Source organism: Bufo gargarizans, chromosome 3 (genome assembly GCF_014858855.1).
Source record: "Bufo gargarizans isolate SCDJY-AF-19 chromosome 3, ASM1485885v1, whole genome shotgun sequence".
In the NCBI taxonomy this organism is placed as follows: domain Eukaryota; kingdom Metazoa; phylum Chordata; class Amphibia; order Anura; family Bufonidae; genus Bufo; species Bufo gargarizans.
Genome location: NC_058082.1, coordinates 563,170,520 through 563,189,503, shown reverse-complemented (window position 1 = coordinate 563,189,503; position 18,984 = coordinate 563,170,520). Strand labels below are relative to the sequence as shown.

Here is an 18,984-nt window from a genome sequence, read left to right as displayed (position 1 = left end):
TTACAGCTACCACTTCTGCAGGAAGGCTATTCCATGTATCCACTACTCTCAGTAAAGTAATACTTCCTGATATTACTTTTAAACCTTTGCCCCTCTAATTTAAAACTATGTCCTCTTGTAGCAGTTTTTTTTCTTTTAAATATTCTCTCCTCGGGGGCGGAGCTTGGCAGCAGAGCGATACACACATGCCGCTGTGAACTCTGCTCTGGGTCCTGTGAAAACAAGTTTTTATTGAGCGTTTACAAGCCAGAAAATGGGCAAGACGTTGAGAGATAGGTCCAAAGACACTCCGGGACCAAACAAACCCGGCACCGGGCACGGGAAAATGGACAAATTTGTCTGCAAACAAAGCACGGCTGGAGGCAAGCAGGCTTCCAAGATGGCGCTGAGAGCAGAAACCCCAGCAGCGTCGGAGGTTTCAGCAGACTCTGACAGAGAAAGCGACCATGAGCCGGAGCTGGAAGGCGAAAACCTGCCGATATCGAGGAGGTTTATGAAGGAACTCTTGGCAGACACTATTTCCCCCCTCCGTAAAGACCTGCAGGACTTTAAGCGTGATCTCAGGCAAGTGAAGGAGAAAGTGGAAGGGGTGGAAAGTCAGTGGCTGGCAGCCTAGACAGAACACAGGCGCACATTAATCACCTGTATGAAATGGTGGAGGATCAGGACAATCGCGGTCGCCGCAATAATCTAAGGCTGAAGGGCCTGCCGGAAGAAATAGGGCCTGAGGCCTTGCGGGGTGCGGTGACTGAAATGTTCACAGCGCTGGTAGGCCCTGATTCTGTGGGAGATCTCACCATGGATAGAATACATAGGGCCTTGCGCCCCCCTCCGAAACATGGAGAGCCTCCAAGGGATGTGATATGCCGGTTATCCAGCTTATTATCTAAAGACCAGATAATGAGGGCAGCCAAATCCAAGAAATCTATCCCTTTTGGAGATGCAGAGGTGCTGATCTTTCAATGGATATCGAGTGACGAGTCTCGCTACGTTCTTCACCAGATGTGGGACTTTCTTAAGGGCTTGACAGGGCCTATATTTGTATCTGAGATCCCGTGAGTTGTCCGTCACTATGGACAGTTGGGAGTTAATTTTTTATTTATTTTTTCTCTATGCATAATCCTTCTTGGTTGGTTATGTACATGTTCCCTGTGCCACGATAGTAACAGCACTGCCCCCTGGGGGTTTCTTTCAGCTTGCTGCGGGGTGAATTCACTATTGATTCTATTGACATGTTAATTTATAGATTTGTCTTACCATTCACATTTCTATACTCGTTCTTCACATTTAGGACCCGTTCTCTAGTCCTCTCTACCCCCTCTTGATGACCACGGTAGCATTTCAGGTTTTAAAATGCGCTGTTGGAAGCAGGCAGCGGGTCATTGAGGCTTTATCTTTGATAATCTTAATGAGGTTTATATGTTTTGTACCTTTTCCCCCCTTTCTCCTTCCCCTCCTTCCTACTCCTGATGCAATATCCCGACGATATATTGGTAGAATGTATTATGGGCATGTAGCGATCACTATATCTTCAGTATGGCTGAGTTAAAACTGAATGCACCACCCAAGCATACTCAAATTTCCCAGCTTCTTAATGGACAAAAAGTGAGCATCGCTCTCTTGCAGGAGACCCATTTCAAGAGAGAACATGTTCCGCGTCTATCACACATGGTATACAACCAGTGGTTCCATAGTACCTCTTCTTCTGGGGCCTCGAAAGGGGTTTCTATAGCGATTCATAAAAATGTTCCGCTGGTGGTGCATTCAACCCTTCAAGATGAAGAAGGCCGTTACCTGTTTTTGAATGGGACCTTGGGTAACCAGACAATTACAATAGGCAATCTGTATACTCCTAATGTGGCCCAAGCAGTGTGGATTGAAAACACTTTAGCAAAGCTGCAGGATTTTGCTGAAGGTACCGTAGTAGTAGGGGGTGACATCAATGGAGCTTTGAATCAGCATCTGGATACATCAATGGGCTCCTCGTCACTATCCCAGGTCACTATTAGGCGAATTAAGAAAAAACTAGCCGATTTTGGACTAGTGGATGTTTGGAGGTCTATGAACCCAACTTTGAAAGACTACACATACTATTCAGTAGCACATGTTTCAAACCAGAGACTAGATTACCTGTTTGTCCCCCCAAGGTCTCTGGGCGATTGCTCTCATGCTTCGATAGGCAGTATTTTATTGTCAGATCATGCCCCAGTCTCAACGAGACGGAGGATATGTCGCCGGGTCTGGTCTGGGAGGCTCACAAGGCGGTTGTGAGAGGGCATTTTATTGCGCTGAATTCACATATCAAAAAGAAAAGGGAAGCCTCTATTGTGTTGTTGCAGGACCAGATTCAAAAATTTGAATTATTACACAAAAAACTGATTTCGCCAGAAGTATTGGATAGATTAAATAGATTAAGGGTGGAGCTTAAGAACATACTGAATAACCGGGTGGCCAAACTTTATCTGTCAGCGCAATTTAAATACTATGCACATGGGGATAAGGCATCGAAGTTCATGATGTCCAGTCTGAAAAAGCGTAGAGTCAAGTCTTATATACACTCTATTCAGGATGCATCTGCTAGATCACTTATGTCAACTGACCTTATTGCAAAGCAATTTTGTACCTATTGCAGCTCGCTATATAATCTTAGGGAGAGTGGTAGTACGGCGGAAAATAAAATAAGGTCAGGGGATATTAAAAAGTGGCTTTCAGGTTTGAGCCTCCCGGTTATTTCCCAGGATCAAGCTCAGTTCCTTGCTAAGCCTTTCTCGTTACAAGAATTGAACAAGGCGTTAAGCACAGTCCCTAGGCATAAGTGTCCTGGGCCAGATGGATTAACCGCGGGATATTATGCCACCTTTTCCTCAATACTGTTACCCAGAATGCTTAAAGTATATAATGAGGTATATAAGGGTAATCCGCTCCCGACACAAATGTTGTCTGCCCTAATTACTATCCTGCCGAAGGAGGGTAAGGATCCTTCATCCTGTGCCAACTACAGACCTATTTTGCTTTTGAATGCGGATCTGAAATTATATGCCAAAATTCTTGCTCTTAGGTTACAACCCTTTACCCAGACTGATCAATGCGGAACAGGTGGGATTTGTGGCTGGCAGGGAGGGAAGGATGAATACTACTAGGATAGTCAATATTATACATCATGCTAGGGAAAAATCCATTCCTCTAGTCCTCCTAGGGACAGACGCAGAAAAAGCGTTCGACCGCATAGACTGTCTTTTTATGCATTTGGCATTGTCTAAATTCGGGATTCCGCCCCAGTTCATAAGTGCTACAATGGCTATGTATGCTTCCCGCACGGCCAGAGTAATGGTAAATGGCACTCTATCTCCCAGCTTTACTATTGGCAATGGTACAAGGCAGGGTTGCCCCCTGTCCCCCCTGCTCTTTATCCTTGTGGTAGAGTGCTTGTTTCAAGCGATACGTCAGGAGGATAAAGTCCAGGGCCTGAGGGTGGGAAGCACCTATCACCAGTTGGCAGCTTTCGCCGATGATCTTTTGGTTATCATAACCAATCCAGCTGAGGCGTTTCCTGCTATAGAGGACCTGTTCCAGAAGTTTGGGACCATGTCCAACTTCCTTATTAACCCCACGAAATCCCAAGCTTTAAATGTCACAGCAGGTAGGGACTTGCAGTCGTCCTTGGAGACGCAATATGGATATGTCTGGACAACGCGCTCCATTAAGTTTTTAGGGGTAAACATAACCTCAGATCCAAGTGATCTATTTGAGGACAATTTCCGTAACTTATATAAGTCAATATCAGCCACTATCGACTCATGGAGCATCCCCTTCACTTCGTGGTTTGGAAGACGTACATTGATTAAGTCTGTATTAGTCCCTAAAATACTGTACTACATGTCGGTATTGCCTGTCCACCTGCCAAAATCCTTTTTTACCCAACTGAGACAATGTTTTTCTAGATTTCTCTGGAAAAAATCTAGACCCCGTATCGCGCACTCAACAATGATACAGCCAAACAGGCTAGGGGGAATGGGTCTTCCTGATATGGCAGTATTCAGGGGATGAGATGTCTGGAATGGATTAGGAGCACAGAGAACAGACTTGACATTCTGGCAGAATCTGGGGATACGAGGCTCCCTCTGAGATCATTCCTTCTTTCTCCCCCTAGAGATATGCCTCAGCAGATCAGGCCACTTAGCATCATGACGAAAAATACATTGAAGCTATGGCATTCTGATTTATCTAAGGTTCTACTTTCAAGCCACGAGGTGTCGCCTGTGCTTCAGGTGAGGGATATTCTGTGGAGTTCTGGGGGAATCTTTGGCTCTACTTTGCCAGGAGATCTTAAAGAGATGTCCCTTCAGTTAGTTGACCTATTCGATCCATCGGGACATTTAGTAGACGGATGGGATACTCACCCTAAATTGCAAACGTTATCCTTTATCCACAAACTGTACATTAAACAATACTTGGGGAAAAAGAAAATCTCTCCGTCTGCCTCTATGACACAGTTTGAAAAAATTACACTTTCCAAGGTACCCCCTATGAAAAAAGTGGCGCGGCTATACTCTGTGCTTGTTTCCAAGACCAGACCCGGCTCATATAGCTTCATCCGTAGGTGGGAAAAGGATTTAGACGTCCACTTCTCAGACAGGGAGGTCGCGCAGATCTGTTCTAACGCACCCAAGGTATCCAGATGTGTTAAATTGCAGGAAAACCTTTATAAGTTGATCACTAGGTGGTACTACACACCCCAAAAATTACATCTCATTTACCCGGACTGTGATTCCAGGTGCTGGAGGTGCCTTAATGCAGATGGTTCCCTGCTGCACATATGGTGGTCATGCCCTGCTATTTCTGGGTACTGGACACAGATCTGCGCAATATGTTCACAGATCAGTGGGGTAAAGTTTATACCCTCAGCTAAAGGATGCTTACTAGGCTTAATAGGTGAGGCTAAAGGAAATAGACATATCTCCTCCTTGCTAGGCCAACTCTTCGCGGCTGGAAGAGTCGCAGGGCCCCGTCCATCTCCCAGTGGATTGCGAAGTGTGATGCATTGTATAGATTGGAGCAGATTGCAGGGTGGGAGTCCAAAAGAACACAGGTGTTCGAGGCCACGTGGTCCCCATGGAAAAAATACAGAGGTTTCTCCTCCTAAAATAGACAGGGCTTTTAATCAAGGGATATAGGGACAGTAGGAAGCCCCCTAACCCCCCTCCTTTTTTCTTTCCCTTCTTTTCTCTTCTTTCCCCCTTCCCCATTATTGTAGGTACTTAAATATGTTTGCACCTCTGATTGTGTGATATGTGTAACAAGTACCCTATTGTGGGGTCGATGTATCTTTTGTATTTTCTGCTCATGAATCAGAATAAAGTATTTTCAAAACTTAAAAAAAAATATATATATTCTCCTCTTTTGCCTTGTTGATTCCCTTTATGTATTTAAAAGTTTCTATCATATCCCCTCTGTCTCGTCTTTCTTCCAAGCTATACATGTTAAGGTCCTTTAATCTTTCCTGGTAAGTTTTATCCTGCAATCCATGTACTAGTTTAGTAGCTCTTCTCTGAACTCTCTCCAAAATATCAATATCCTTCTGGAGATATGGTCTCCAGTACTGCACACAATACTCCAGATGAGGTCTCACTAGTGCTCTGTAGAGCGGCATGAGCGCCTCCCACTGTCTACTGGTAATGCCTCTCCCTATACACCCAAGCATTCTGCTAGCATTTCCTGCTGCTCTATGACATTGTCTGCCTACCTTTAAGTCTTCTGAAATAATGACCCCTAAATCCCTTTCCTCAGATACTGAGGTTAGGACTGTATCACTGATTTTATATTCTGCTCTTGGGTTTTTACGCCCCATGTGCATTATCTTGCACTTATCAACATTAAAGTTTAGTTGCCAGATTTTTGACCATTCCTCTAGTTTTCCTAAATCCTTTTCCATTTGGTGTATCCCTCCAGGAACATCAACCCTGTTACAAATCTTTGTGTAATCAGCAAAAAGACACACCTTACCATCGAGGCCTTCTTCAATTTCACTGATTAAGATATTAAACAATATTGGTCCCAGAACAGATCCCTGAGGTACCCCACTGGTAACAAGACCATGGTCTGAATATACTCTATTGACTACAACCCTCTGTTGTCTTTTCCCTCAACCACTGCCTAATCCATTCATCAATATGGGAGTCCAAGCTCAAAGACTCCAATTTATTGATAAGCCTTCTATGTGGGACAGTATCAAAAGCCTTACTAAAGTCTAGATAAGCGATGTCTACTGCACCTCCGCCATCTATTATTTTAGTCACCCAATCAAAAAAATCAATAAGATTAGTTTGACATGATCTCCCTGAAGTAAACCCATGCTGTTTTTCATCTTTCAATCCATGGGATTTTAGATGTTCCACAATCCTCTCCTTGAGTATGGTTTCCATTAATTTCCCCACTATTGATGTCAGGCTTACTGGCCTATAGTTGCCCGATTCCTCCCTACTACCTTTCTTGTGAATGGGCACAACATTTGCTAATTTCCAATCTTCTGGGACGACTCCTGTTACCAGTGATTGGTTAAATAAATCTGTTAATGGTTTTGCGAGTTCACCGCTGAGCTCTTTTAAAAGCTTTGGGTGTATCCCATCAGGTCCCTGTGACTTATTTGTATTCATTTTAGACAGTGGACTTAGAACCTATTCCTCTGTAAAGACACATGCATCAACAGATTCACTAGTCTTCCTCCCTAACTCAGGTCCTTTTCATTAATTTTCCTTTGTAAAAACTGAACAGAAGTATTCATTATGGCAGTCAGCTAGTTCTTTATCTTCTTCCATATACCTTCCTTCTTTTGTTTTTAATTTGGTAATTCCTTGTTTTAGTTTCATTTTTTCATTTATGTATCCGAAGAATGCCTTATCGCCTTTTTTCACAGATTGAGCTAATTTCTCTTATGCCTGCACTTTAGAAGCTCTTATAACTTGTTTGGCCTCTCTCTGCCTAATCTTATAAATTTGTCTGTCATTCTCGTTTAGTTATTTTTATAATTACTAAATGTTTTTAATGATTTTGGCCACTTCTGCTGAGTACTACAGTGGTCTCTTCCTTTCCTTTTTTGCTTTTACTGACAAGCCTAATGCAATTTTCTATTGCCTTCAATAGTGCCACTTTTAAGTAGTCCCATTTCTCCTGGACTCAATTGAAACTGTTCCAATCTGATAGGGACTCATATACCACTAATCTAATTTTAGAAAAGTCAGTTTTTCTCAAATCTAAAACTTTTGTTTTTGTGTGGTGTGAATCAGTCACTGTACTTATAGTAAACCACACTGACTGGTGATCACTAGATCCAAAGCTTTCCCCTACAGTAATATCAGATACCAAATTCCCATTTGTGAATACTAAATCTAAAATGGCCTCCTTCCGGGTTGGCTCCTCAACTACTTGCTGTAGAGATAATCCCAGTAGGGAATTTAGAATATCTATACACCTGGCAGAACTAGCTATTTTGGTTTTCCAGTTGACATCTGGAAGATTAAGGTCTTCCATAATGATAACTTCCCCCTTCAATGTCATTTTAGCTATTTCCTCAACTAGTAGATCACCTAATTCTTTGACTTGGCTAGGTGGTCTATATATCACACCTACACGAGTTACCTTATGATTATCAAGCTGCAAGGTAACCCAAACTGACTCTAAATTGGTCTTGCTAACTTGTATTAAATTATATTTTATGCTATCTTTCACATACAGGGCCACCCCTCTCGCCTTCTTGCCTTCTCTGTCTTTCCTATATAGAGAGAACCCTGGTATTGTTATATCCCAGTCATTGCTTCTATTGAACCACGTCTCAGTAACAGCCACTAAATCTATATTCTCAGATGCTATTATAGCCTCAAGTTTATTTATCTTATTCCCTAAACTGCGAGCATTTGTAGACAAGACTCTGAGCTTGTCATTTCTTAACCTATGTGCTACTGGCATCTTCTGGCATTGTTCTGGGGGGGCAGTCGGACTGCTGGATTGTCACTCTTTTGCCCCCCTTTCCTACTTTAAATGCTCCTTAGCAAATACTTTGAAATGTTCACTGAGGACATTCGTTCCCTTGAGAGAAAGATGCAAACCATCTTTCTTGTACAGGTTTTTTCCATTCCAACGAGAGCTAACATGAGACACAAAGCCAAACCCTTGGTTCAGACACCATTCACCAAGCCATACATTGAATTCCTTAATGCGCATCTTTCTGTCATGCTGAAGGTTATGCACAGGCAAAACTGCAGAGAATGAAACAGTTGATGCAACCTCTCGTATATCATTTCCAAGTGTGTGAAAAGCTTCCTTAGCCTTTGAAACCTCATTGCAAGCCAGATCATTTGTCCCAAGATGGACAATGACATCCACCTCCCTTTCCTGCCTTGCTTGCCTAACAATATTAAGGATACGTCGTCTATCCCTGCTAGCGGTACAAAGGATTTTGTTAGTTGTGATTTTTGCTGCTATATTTGCAAAGTCATTGCAAATATCACAACACACGAGATGTGATGTGACTGAACCCTAATAATCATTCATACATAAGCCTCATTCCTACTCATGAAACCCACTAATCGGGAATCAAGGTTCAGATGTAAATAACAGGAAATGGTTTATTATAGGGGAGACCAAGTTATTGCATCATCATCATCCATCATTCTTCCGAGAGATGCAGAACCAGCAGTGTACACATGTGAGGTGAAAAACTACTTAGGAGTAACTACTAAAAACTTGAAGATTGAGGTAAGATCCTGATGTCATTTAAAAATAAAGATATGGATTTAGCATTTCCATAAATTTACCCTTCCATTGCTAAATGTATCCCTGCAGCCTATGTGATACCAGGCATGTATAACCTGGGCATCTCCTGTATATAATTATATATGTACAGCATGTGTTATGGATTCCGTTACCACTGACCATAACGCAATTCTATGCGGGAGTGCATAACGGATTAATTTTGGAGGCATTCCGTTATTCATTCCCTTCATAATAGAAGTCTATGGCCTGCATAACGGATCTTTCCCGTTTCCGTTATGCAGGTGAGGACTCCCCTGCATAACGGAAACGGGACGGATCCGTTTTACAGCCCATAGACTTCTATTATGACGGTATGAATAACGGAATGCTTCTAAAGGCATTCCGTTATGCATTCCCTCATAAAATTGCGTTACGATCCATGGTAACGGAATCCAACGCAACTCTGCTTTTACCAGCAAACGAAGCGTGAACGAATTTCAAAATATGAAATTCGCTCATCTCTAATAATTATATATACAGCTGGTATAAGTTATACATCTTCTTGTACATAGTGATATAGAGCATGCTGGTATAACCTGGGCATCTCCTGTATATAATTATATATGTACAGCTGGTATAAGTTATACATCTTGTATATAGTGATATGGACCATGCTGGTATAACTTGGGTATTTCCTGTATATGTATAATTTTAGATGAACAGCTGGTATAAGTTATATATCTTCTTATATACTGTATATATAGTGATATAGACCATACTGTTATAACCTGGGTATCTCCTGTATATAATTATATACATACAGCTGGTATAAGTTATACATCTTCTTGTATATAGTAAGTGAACCCACTGTGCCACGTGTCCTACCACCTCTAAGGGCGTTGTCTAAGTGAACCCCTCGATCTTCACAGTACCCCTGATGGGGGGTATAAACTTTCCCAAGTTGAACACCAGGTCACTACCTCTTGAGGAAGATTGGCACACCAGGCAACTGGACTAGGAAGTACCTGAGCAAGGTACCAGAGGTACACATGTAGTCAGCAGGCCAAGTCATAACCAGGAGCAACAGTGCAGGACCGAAAGATGAGGCAGAGGCGAAGTCAAACCAAACAAGCAATAGGTCCGGGCAGGCGGCACAGGTACAGGTCAGGCAAGCCGGGTCGGCAACAGGAGAGCCAAATCAAAACAAGCAGGCAGGGATCCAACAGGTAGTGGAGTCCAGAAACAAAAGCACGGATCAGGTACACAAGCAGAGACAACAGCAACCTAGCAGAACACAAAGGACCTTGACACTGAGGCATCTGGGAAGGGGGCTGAGCCACTTATATATGTGCCGGAGGGCTAGGATTGGTCAGTGAGGTCACATGATCTAACCCATAAAGCACAGGAGTGACATGCGTCGGCACTTAAGGAAGTGCTGCAGGGAACAAGCAGCAAGCATACTGTGACCAGGGCTGAAAAGAAACTGTGCAGTGGATCCCAGAACAACAGTACCTACACGGACAGAGCCCAGGACTGCAGTGGAGAATGGGGAAGCACTGGCAGTAGATCACCGCTGAACACTGCGCCCGGGTCCGTGGCAGTAAGCAGGGAAACAGCGGCGCACAGCAGCCGCTGTTGCAGTGATATGGACCATGCTGGTATAACCTGGGTATCTCCTGTATATAATTATAGAGGTACAGCTGGTATAAGTTATACATTTTCTTGTATATAGTGATATGGACCATGCTGGTATAAACTGGGCATCTCCTGTATGTAATTATAAAGGTACAGCTGGTATAAGTTATATATCTTGTATATAGTGATATGGACCATGCTGGTATAACCTGGGTCTCTTCGATGTATACAGTGCCTTGAAAAAATTCATACCCCTTGAACCTTTCCACATTTTTATGTTACACCCACAAACTTAAATGTATTTTTGGGGGGTTTTATGTGATAGACCAACACAAAGTAGCAAAGTATCATGGTTTTCAAAATCTTTCATAAATAAAAATCTCGAAAGTGTGGCATGCTTTTGTATTCAGACCCCCTGAGTAAATACTTTGTAGGACCACCTTTTGCTGCAATTACAGCTGCAAGTCTTTTGGGGTATGTCTCTACCATCTAGAGGCTAAAAATGTTCGACCATTCTTCTTTGCAAAATAGCTCACGCTCAGTCAGATTGAATGGAGAGCATCTGTGACCAGCAATTTTCAAGCCTCACCACAGATTTTAAATGGGATTAAGGTCTGGACTTTGACTGGGCCATTCTAACACATGAACATGCTTTGATCTAAACCATTCTATTGTAGATCTGGCTGGATGTTTAGTGTTGTTGTGCTGCTGGAAGGTGAACCTCTGCCCCAGCCTCAAGTGTTTTGCAGCCTCAACCAGGTTTTCCTCCAGGATTGCCCTGTATTTAGCTCCATCCATCTTTTCAAGAACTCTAACCAGCTTCCCTGTCCCTGCTGAATAAAAGCCTCCCACAGCATGATGATGCCACCTCCATGTGTCGTAGTGGTGATGGTGTGTTCAGGGTGATGTGCAATGTTAGTTTTCTGCCACACATAGCATTTTGCATTTAGGCCAAAAAGTTCAACTTTAGTCTCATCTGACCAGAGCACCTTTTTCCACATTTGCTGTGTCCCCTACATGGCTTGTGGCAAACTGCAAACAGGATTTATTATGGCTTGCCTTCAAAAATGGCTTTCTTCTTGCCACTCTGCCATAGAGGCCCAATTTGTGGGATACATGACTAATAGTTTTCCTGTGGACACATTCTCCCACCTGAGCTGTGGTCCTCTGCAGCTCCTCCAGAGTGACCATGGGCCTCTTGGCTGCTTCTCTAATTAGTTGTCTCCTTGCCTTTTTTTTTTTAATATAATCTAACTCTGCTTTACACTTCTCCACAACTTTATCCCTGACCTGTCTGGCGTGTTCCTTGGTTTTCGTAATGCTATTTGACCAGTAAAGTTTCCTAACAAACTTCTCAGGTCTTCACTGAACAGCTGTAGTTATACTGTAGTAAATTACACACAGGTGGACTCTATTTACTAAGTGGATGACTTTTGAAGACAATTTATCACACTGCTTTTATTGAGGAGTATCAGAGCACAGTGGGCAGAATACGAATGCACGCCACACTTTTCCGATTTTTATTTATTAAAAATTTTGAAAACCATGTATCATTTTCTTTTCACTTCACACATACTTGATACTTTGTGTTGGTCTATTACATAAACCCCCCAAAAATACATTTAAGTTTGTGGTTGTAAAGTGAAGAAATGTGGAAAAGTTTAAGGGGTATGACTACTTATTCGCATCTTCTTTTATATAGTAATATAGATCTTATGACACATTTACATGATACATTCCTTGTATTTTCTTGTTTTTTTTATATTATTATATCTTTCTTTCAGACTCGCCATTAATCTGATCTCCAAGGGAAATCCTATCAGAATTTTTTTTAAATTGGAACGTTCATCCAGAAGCAGTATAAACATGGCGGATACTGTCCCATCTGGAATTGAAAGAGATTTGGATATCATTCTTGATCAGTGTTGAGGATGTCATGATATTAATGTGAAGCCATTACAATATGGTGCTGGCACCTAGATGTTTACATACCAACATTTGTAAAATAATTGCAGATGCCAAGTGTTATCTCTTTTCTTGTTTTTGTATTTATCCAATGAAACAATGGCATGGGCCTCAGTAGAGGAACGCCCTCTCTGATGATATAAAAACTGCTTAAATTCCAGTAATAAATGAAAACTGCTTTGACCCTGCCTGGTGTCACTAACCTTAGCAGTGAGGCAAGCATGCATAGCACAAGACCACTGACTGGATGTATCGGTGGATTAACTCCACGTTCTCAATGCATAAAAGTTAATAAAGACCGTGGGGATGTGTCAGTGATGCACTGGAGAAATGGCAGAAATCAATGCATAAATAATGGTTATGTTTTTAGTTCATCACATTTCCTACTATTTTTTACAATTCCAAATAGCCCCTTACACCTAGCTACTGTCTCTAATAGCTAGCAAATAATGTCATCTGTGTATTCGATTTCAGGTTCTTTTATACTGTGCCTTATGTCACGGATGATCCGCGAGAATTTTGAACCATCCTCACAATATTATCAATATTACTATCCCTTACCGATCAATGGGCCTATTAAACAGTCCTTATTTCCATAGGGGCCCCCAGAGCTTACAATCTGATTACTCAGAGCGTCTCCTTCTATGTCCTTTTGTTCAAGTCAGTCAATAGAGGCCAGCATGCTTCAGACTTCCTACAGACTCTCTATCACAGCTAAAACTGGAAATGGACCGAATGCTAACTTCATTACGGCGTCCTCTACAATTAACTGATCAGACACTGGCTATTCGTCTGCATCCCTGGTAAATAAGAGGTGTGAAGTCAGTTTCCTGAAAAGGAAGTTACCTGGGTGAAACTATAGACAGTCAGGCACCACGATCTGAGATATGATTTTTACCCTTTTTAAGAGAGACCATGCGTCTTACGGACATAAAAATTACGTCATCTTGTCCCTCAGAATTAATTGGACATTTACATATGACAAACATAACTCTAGGAGATGCCCAGGTAAAGTTATGGCGTTACCCCATCATAAAACAGGTTATAATAGTCATATTTGATATCCCTGAACTCCATATTTTGTGGGTAATGTGAATCTGTGCTCTTTACTTATGTACAGCAGAGACATCCCGCGATATGGCACATACCATATTTCAGAACTGGCATTCATCTCAGAAATACAGCCTGCCCCAACAGGCAGACTCTCGATTCCCCGCCTAGAATCTGCTAAAGGAGTTCTCCACTTTTAACAACACCTGAAGATGGCCTCAGCCAGAGAACCCGTGGGCTGTAGGCATATTCGGATTATTACACTCTGGACAAAGGTTTCTTGGACTTTATCCCTGCAACGGACAATTTTACCAACGGACATCTTTTCTGCGGAAAATAAGTATTTTCTTTCTTTTCTCCCTTTTTGTTTATTGGACTATACGTTCCTTAATCACTGCACATATTGAGAACTTGTATTGTATATATATAATAAATGACCTCCAAGTCATTTCTCTAGCCATATGCCTGCTTTCAAACACTTCAAAAACTTACCCTAGCCTCTCCGAAGAGAAAGAGAGCTACTCGGTTCTGTTATCCAGATAGTGGGTTCCTTGCTCCCATAAATTGCAAGGTGGTGGCAGTTAAACTACCCTGTGTGTGGTTCCGGTCCGGTCGCTCACTTGTGGTCAATGTGCGGTCCAATCCCCGCACTTTCAGCCTATCGACTGTACGGACTCAAGTTAGACTGTCGGTGTGCTGAAAGTGTCTGGGAGGCCTGTTTGCGGATTGACCACTAGGGGCGCTGTGACGGTTTTGTGACATATTGTGGCCGCGGAGGTTGCAGTTCGTCACACCTTAATTATATTGCTATGTAACTTATGTATTGTTATTACATGCACTGTGCCTGGTTGAACAGCAGGTGGCAGTGGGCTAGTCCTGCTTCCTACCAAAGGAGGGGTTGCAGAAAGCTATGGTGAGTTGAGAGTTGGAAGGAGAGCAGACACGATGCAGTGAGTGGAGCACCCTCCCCCCTCTCCTGCAGCAGATGTCTTCCAGGGGAAGCAGCTCGCAGAGCACCTTGACTCCAGGCATTTCATAGACTGAGTATTATGAGGGGGTCAACGGCCACAGGCACCCCACTCAAAGCAGAACTGCTAGAAAGTCAGACTAAAACCAGGGATTAGCACAGCAGAGAGAAAGCAAAGTATTCAAGTTCACCTGCCAGTTTATCCTTAGCCTGCTGAAGCCAAGAGAAAGATCAAATATTGTTTGACACAAGTTTATCTCAAATCTATTCAAGTAAAACCATTGAACTTTACTAAGTCTGCACTCTACTTATTCCCCCAACTACAACTCCCTTTGATGCTACAGAGCCTAACCCTGGGGAGCGACAGTATCCAGGTAGGAGCACACAAAACTATCAGGCCACATCACCACTCGGCATTCCTAAACACTGGGACTTGCACCACTCGGCATTCCTAAACACTGGGACTTGATCGGCCGGGGGGGGGGGGGGGCAGCACGTTGCACTTGTTTTAGACTGGGTTCACATGTTGAAGTAGCATGCCACGTGGCCTATTAACATTTGTTGGACAGCAGATTTCAAATTTTGACAGGATAGACACTTTATGGGAATCTATCATTTAAAAGTTACAGCTGTAGGGGTCTCCCCAGCTATCAATAACTGTTTTTTTTACGGTTTGTATTGTACATCAGAGCTACCTATCTCACTCCCAATTGTATAGAATGGGACGTCTCTCCCACACTAATTGTCATTGGTGCTTTGCAGAAAATGCAAACATTTGGCACCTTATCTGGGACTGCTGCTATATTAAGCTGGCAGGATGTCAATGATCTATTATCGACACTGGTGAACTTACCTCTACCAGTCCACTCTACTATATGTTTGTTTGGCATCCTAGATGAGGCGTTATATCCTCACTATACTAGCATATTCCTAAAAGATGCACTATTCTTGGCACAAAAAGCCATTGCACTTCGATAGATGGGGGATAGGTGCCCAAGTCTCAACCAATGGAGAATTTTAGTGAACGCTATTATCCCATATGAACACATTGTATATAAACATAGAGGTTGCGACTCCAAGTGCAACAGTATCTGGGGACCATAGTGCTCCTCATCTTTGACGCAGTACTCTGTACAAACATTCATTAGTACATTTAATGCCTTGTCACATCACTTGCTCTCTGCTGATACTTGGATGTAATATGTGGTTCTCTGAATGATGCAATGTATCGCTACTGTAAATCCCTTTATATATGTCATGCTTTATGAAACAAAGCTATACCTATTCAGAGATGTGAAACAGATAAATGTTGTAATTGTTTTATTTGACCATTTCAACGGCAGAATACTGTGGTGCACGTTTACATGACCAAAACTAAACCAGGTGGACAGTTTCTTTCTTTCAGAGTCTACCTCCGCAATTAATCCCAGCTCCTCTAACTTGCGCTGTCATGTGCTTCAGCTTTCCTAGTGATCTCACTGATCTCCTTCATCCGAATCTCATGCATGAGCAGACTATCATTCAGTATGTACTACTACTACTAACTAGGGATGAGCGAACTCGAACTGTATAGTTCGGGTTCGTACCGAATTTTGGGGTGTCCGTGACACGGACCCGAACCCGGACATTTTCGTAAAAGTCCGGGTTCGGTGTTCGTTGCTTTCTTGGCGCGTTTGTGACGCTTTCTTGGCGCTTTTTGAAAGGCTGCAAAGCAGCCAATCAACAAGCGTCATACTACTTGCCCCAAGAGGCCGTCACAGCCATGCCTACTATTGGCATGGCTGTGATTGGCCAGAGCACCATGTGACCCAGCCTCTATTTAAGCTGGAGTCACATAGCGCCGCCCGTCACTCTGCTCTGATTAGCGTAGGGAGAGGTTGCGGCTGCGACAGTAGGGCGAGATTAGGCAGATTAACTCCTCCAAAGCACTTGATTAACTGATCGATCTGCAGCTGTGGATCATTGAGCTGCTGAAATTCAATTGCTCACTGTTTTTAGGCTGCCCAGACCGTTTGTCAGTCCCTTTTTTCTGGGGTGATCGGCGGCCATTTTGTGTCTTGTGGTGCGCCAGCACAAGCTGCGACCAAGTGCATTTAACCCTCAATGGTGTGGTTGTTTTTTGGCTAAAGCCTACATCAGGGTGAAGCTGTCACACCAAGTGCATTTAACCAGCAATAGTCCGTTTATTTTTTGGCCATATACTACATCAGGGGCAAGCTGCGCCTGTCACCAAGTGCATTTAACCCTCAATGGTGTGGTTGTTTTTTGGCTAAAGCCTACATTAGGGTGAAGCTGTCACACCAAGTGCATTTAACCAGCAATAGTCTGTTAATTTTTTGGCCATATACTAAATCAGGGGCAAGCTGCGCCCGTCACCAAGTGCATTTAACCAGCAATAGTCTGTTCATTTTTTGGCCATATACTACATCAGGGGCAAGCTGCGCCCGTCACCAAGTGCATTTAACCCTCAGTAGTGTGGTTGGTCAAGCTGTCACACCAAGTGCATTTAACCAGCAATAGTGTGGTTATTTTTTGGCCATATCCCAGTCTAATTCTGTCACTAAATCCATACCGGTCACCCAGCGCCTAAATACTAGGCCTCAAATTTATATCCCGCTAAATCTGTCATTACCGCTGTACTGTTGTGGCTGGGCAAGTTATTTAGTGTCCGTCAAAGCACATTTTTTGTTCAGGGTTGAAATACAATTCCCAATTTAGCAATTTCATAATTTAGTGGTTTCTGCTATATCAGAGATATTTGAAATCTATCCCTAAAAGGGTATATAATATTCAAGGTGCACATAGGGTCATTCAGAATAACTTCACACACACGCTACTGTGCATTTCCAAGTCTAATTCTGTTAGTAAATCCATACCGGTCACCCAGCGCCTAAATACTAGGCCTCAAATTTATATCCCGCTAAATCTCTCGTTACCGCTGTACTGTTGTGGCTGGGAAAGTTATTTAGTGTCCGTCAAAGCACATTTTTTGTTCTGGGTTGAAATACAATTCCCAATTTAGCAATTTCATAATTTAGTGGTTTCTGCTATATCAGAGCTATTTGAAATCTATCCCTAAAAGGGTATATAATATTCAAGGTGCACATAGGGTCATTCAGAATAACTTCACACACACGCTACTGTGCATTTCCAAGTCTAATTCTGTCAGTAAATCCATACCGGTCACCCAGCGCCTAAATACTAGGCCTCAAATTTATATCCCGCTAAATCTGTCGTTACCGCTGTACTGTTGTGGCTGGGCAAGTTATTTAGTGTCCGTTAAAGCACATTTTTTGTTCAGGGTTGAAATACAATTCCCAATTTAGCAATTTCATAATTTAGTGGTTTCTGCTATATCAGAGCTATTTGAAATCTATCCCTAAAAGGGTATATAATATTCAAGGTGCACATAGGGTCATTCAGAATAACTTCACACACACGCTACTGTGCATTTCCAAGTCTAATTCTGTCACTAAATCCATACCGGTCACCCAGCGCCTAAATACTAGGCCTCAAATTTATATCCCGCTAAATCTGTCGTTACCGCTGTCCTGTTGTGGATGGGCAAGTTATTTAGTGTCCGTCAAAGCACATTTTTTGTTCTGGGTTGAAATACAATTCCCAATTTAGCAATTTCATAATTTAGTGGTTTCTGCTATATCAGAGCTATTTGAAATCTATCCCTAAAAGGGTATATCATATTCAAGGTGCACATAGGGTCATTCAGAATAACTTCACACACACGCTACTGTGCATTTCCAAGTCTAATTCTGTCAGTAAATCCATACCGGTCACCCAGCGCCTAAATACTAGGCCTCAAATTTATATTCAGCTGAATTTGAATACAATACATTGGGCCAAATAATATTTTTGTTGTTGTGGTGAACCATAACAATGAGGAAAACATCTAGTAAGGGACGCGGACGTGAACATGGTCGTGGTGGTGTTAGTGGACCCTCTGGTGCTGGGAGAGGACGTGGCCGTTCTGCCACATCCACACGTCCTAGTGTACCAACTACCTCAGGTCCCAGTAGCCGCCAGAATTTACAGCGATATATGGTGGGGCCCAATGCCGTTCTAAGGATGGTAAGGCCTGAGCAGGTACAGGCATTAGTCAATTGGGTGGCCGACAGTGGATCCAGCACGTTCACATTATCTCCCACCCAGTCTTCTGCAGAAAGCGCACAGATGGCGCCTGAAAACCAACCCCATCAGTCTGTCACATCACCCCCATGCATATCAGGGAAACTGTCTGAGCCTCAAGTTATGCAGCAGTCTCTTATGCTGTTTGAAGACTCTGCTGGCAGGGTTTCCCAAGGGCATCCACCTAGCCCTTCCCCAGCGGTGGAAGACATAGACTGCACTGACGCACAACCACTTATGTTTCCTGATGATGAGGACATGGGAATACCACCTCAGCATGTCTCTGGTGATGACGAAACACAGGTGCCAACTGCTGCGTCTTTCTGCAGTGTGCAGACTGAACAGGAGGTCAGGGATCAAGACTGGGTGGAAGACGATGCAGGGGACGATGAGGTCCTAGACCCCACATGGAATGAAGGTCGTGCCACTGACTTTCACAGTTCGGAGGAAGAGGCAGTGGTGAGACCGAGCCAACA

At 43.0% G+C, this 18,984-nt stretch overlaps 1 protein-coding gene across 1 annotated transcript in view; it reads left to right on the top strand.

Annotated features, from left to right (window-relative positions):
• The window catches only part of LOC122932828 (nectin-3-like protein), a 56,783-nt gene extending 42,915 nt beyond the window's left edge, over positions 1–13,868 (top strand). The window contains exons 4-5 of the mRNA XM_044287460.1: positions 8,631–8,751; positions 12,168–13,868. Of these exons, the coding sequence (XP_044143395.1) occupies positions 8,631–8,751; positions 12,168–12,179 (133 nt within the window). The 3' untranslated portion in view covers positions 12,180–13,868. The remainder of the gene's footprint in view (positions 1–8,630; positions 8,752–12,167) is intronic.
• The last annotated feature ends 5,116 nt before the right edge of the window (positions 13,869–18,984 follow it).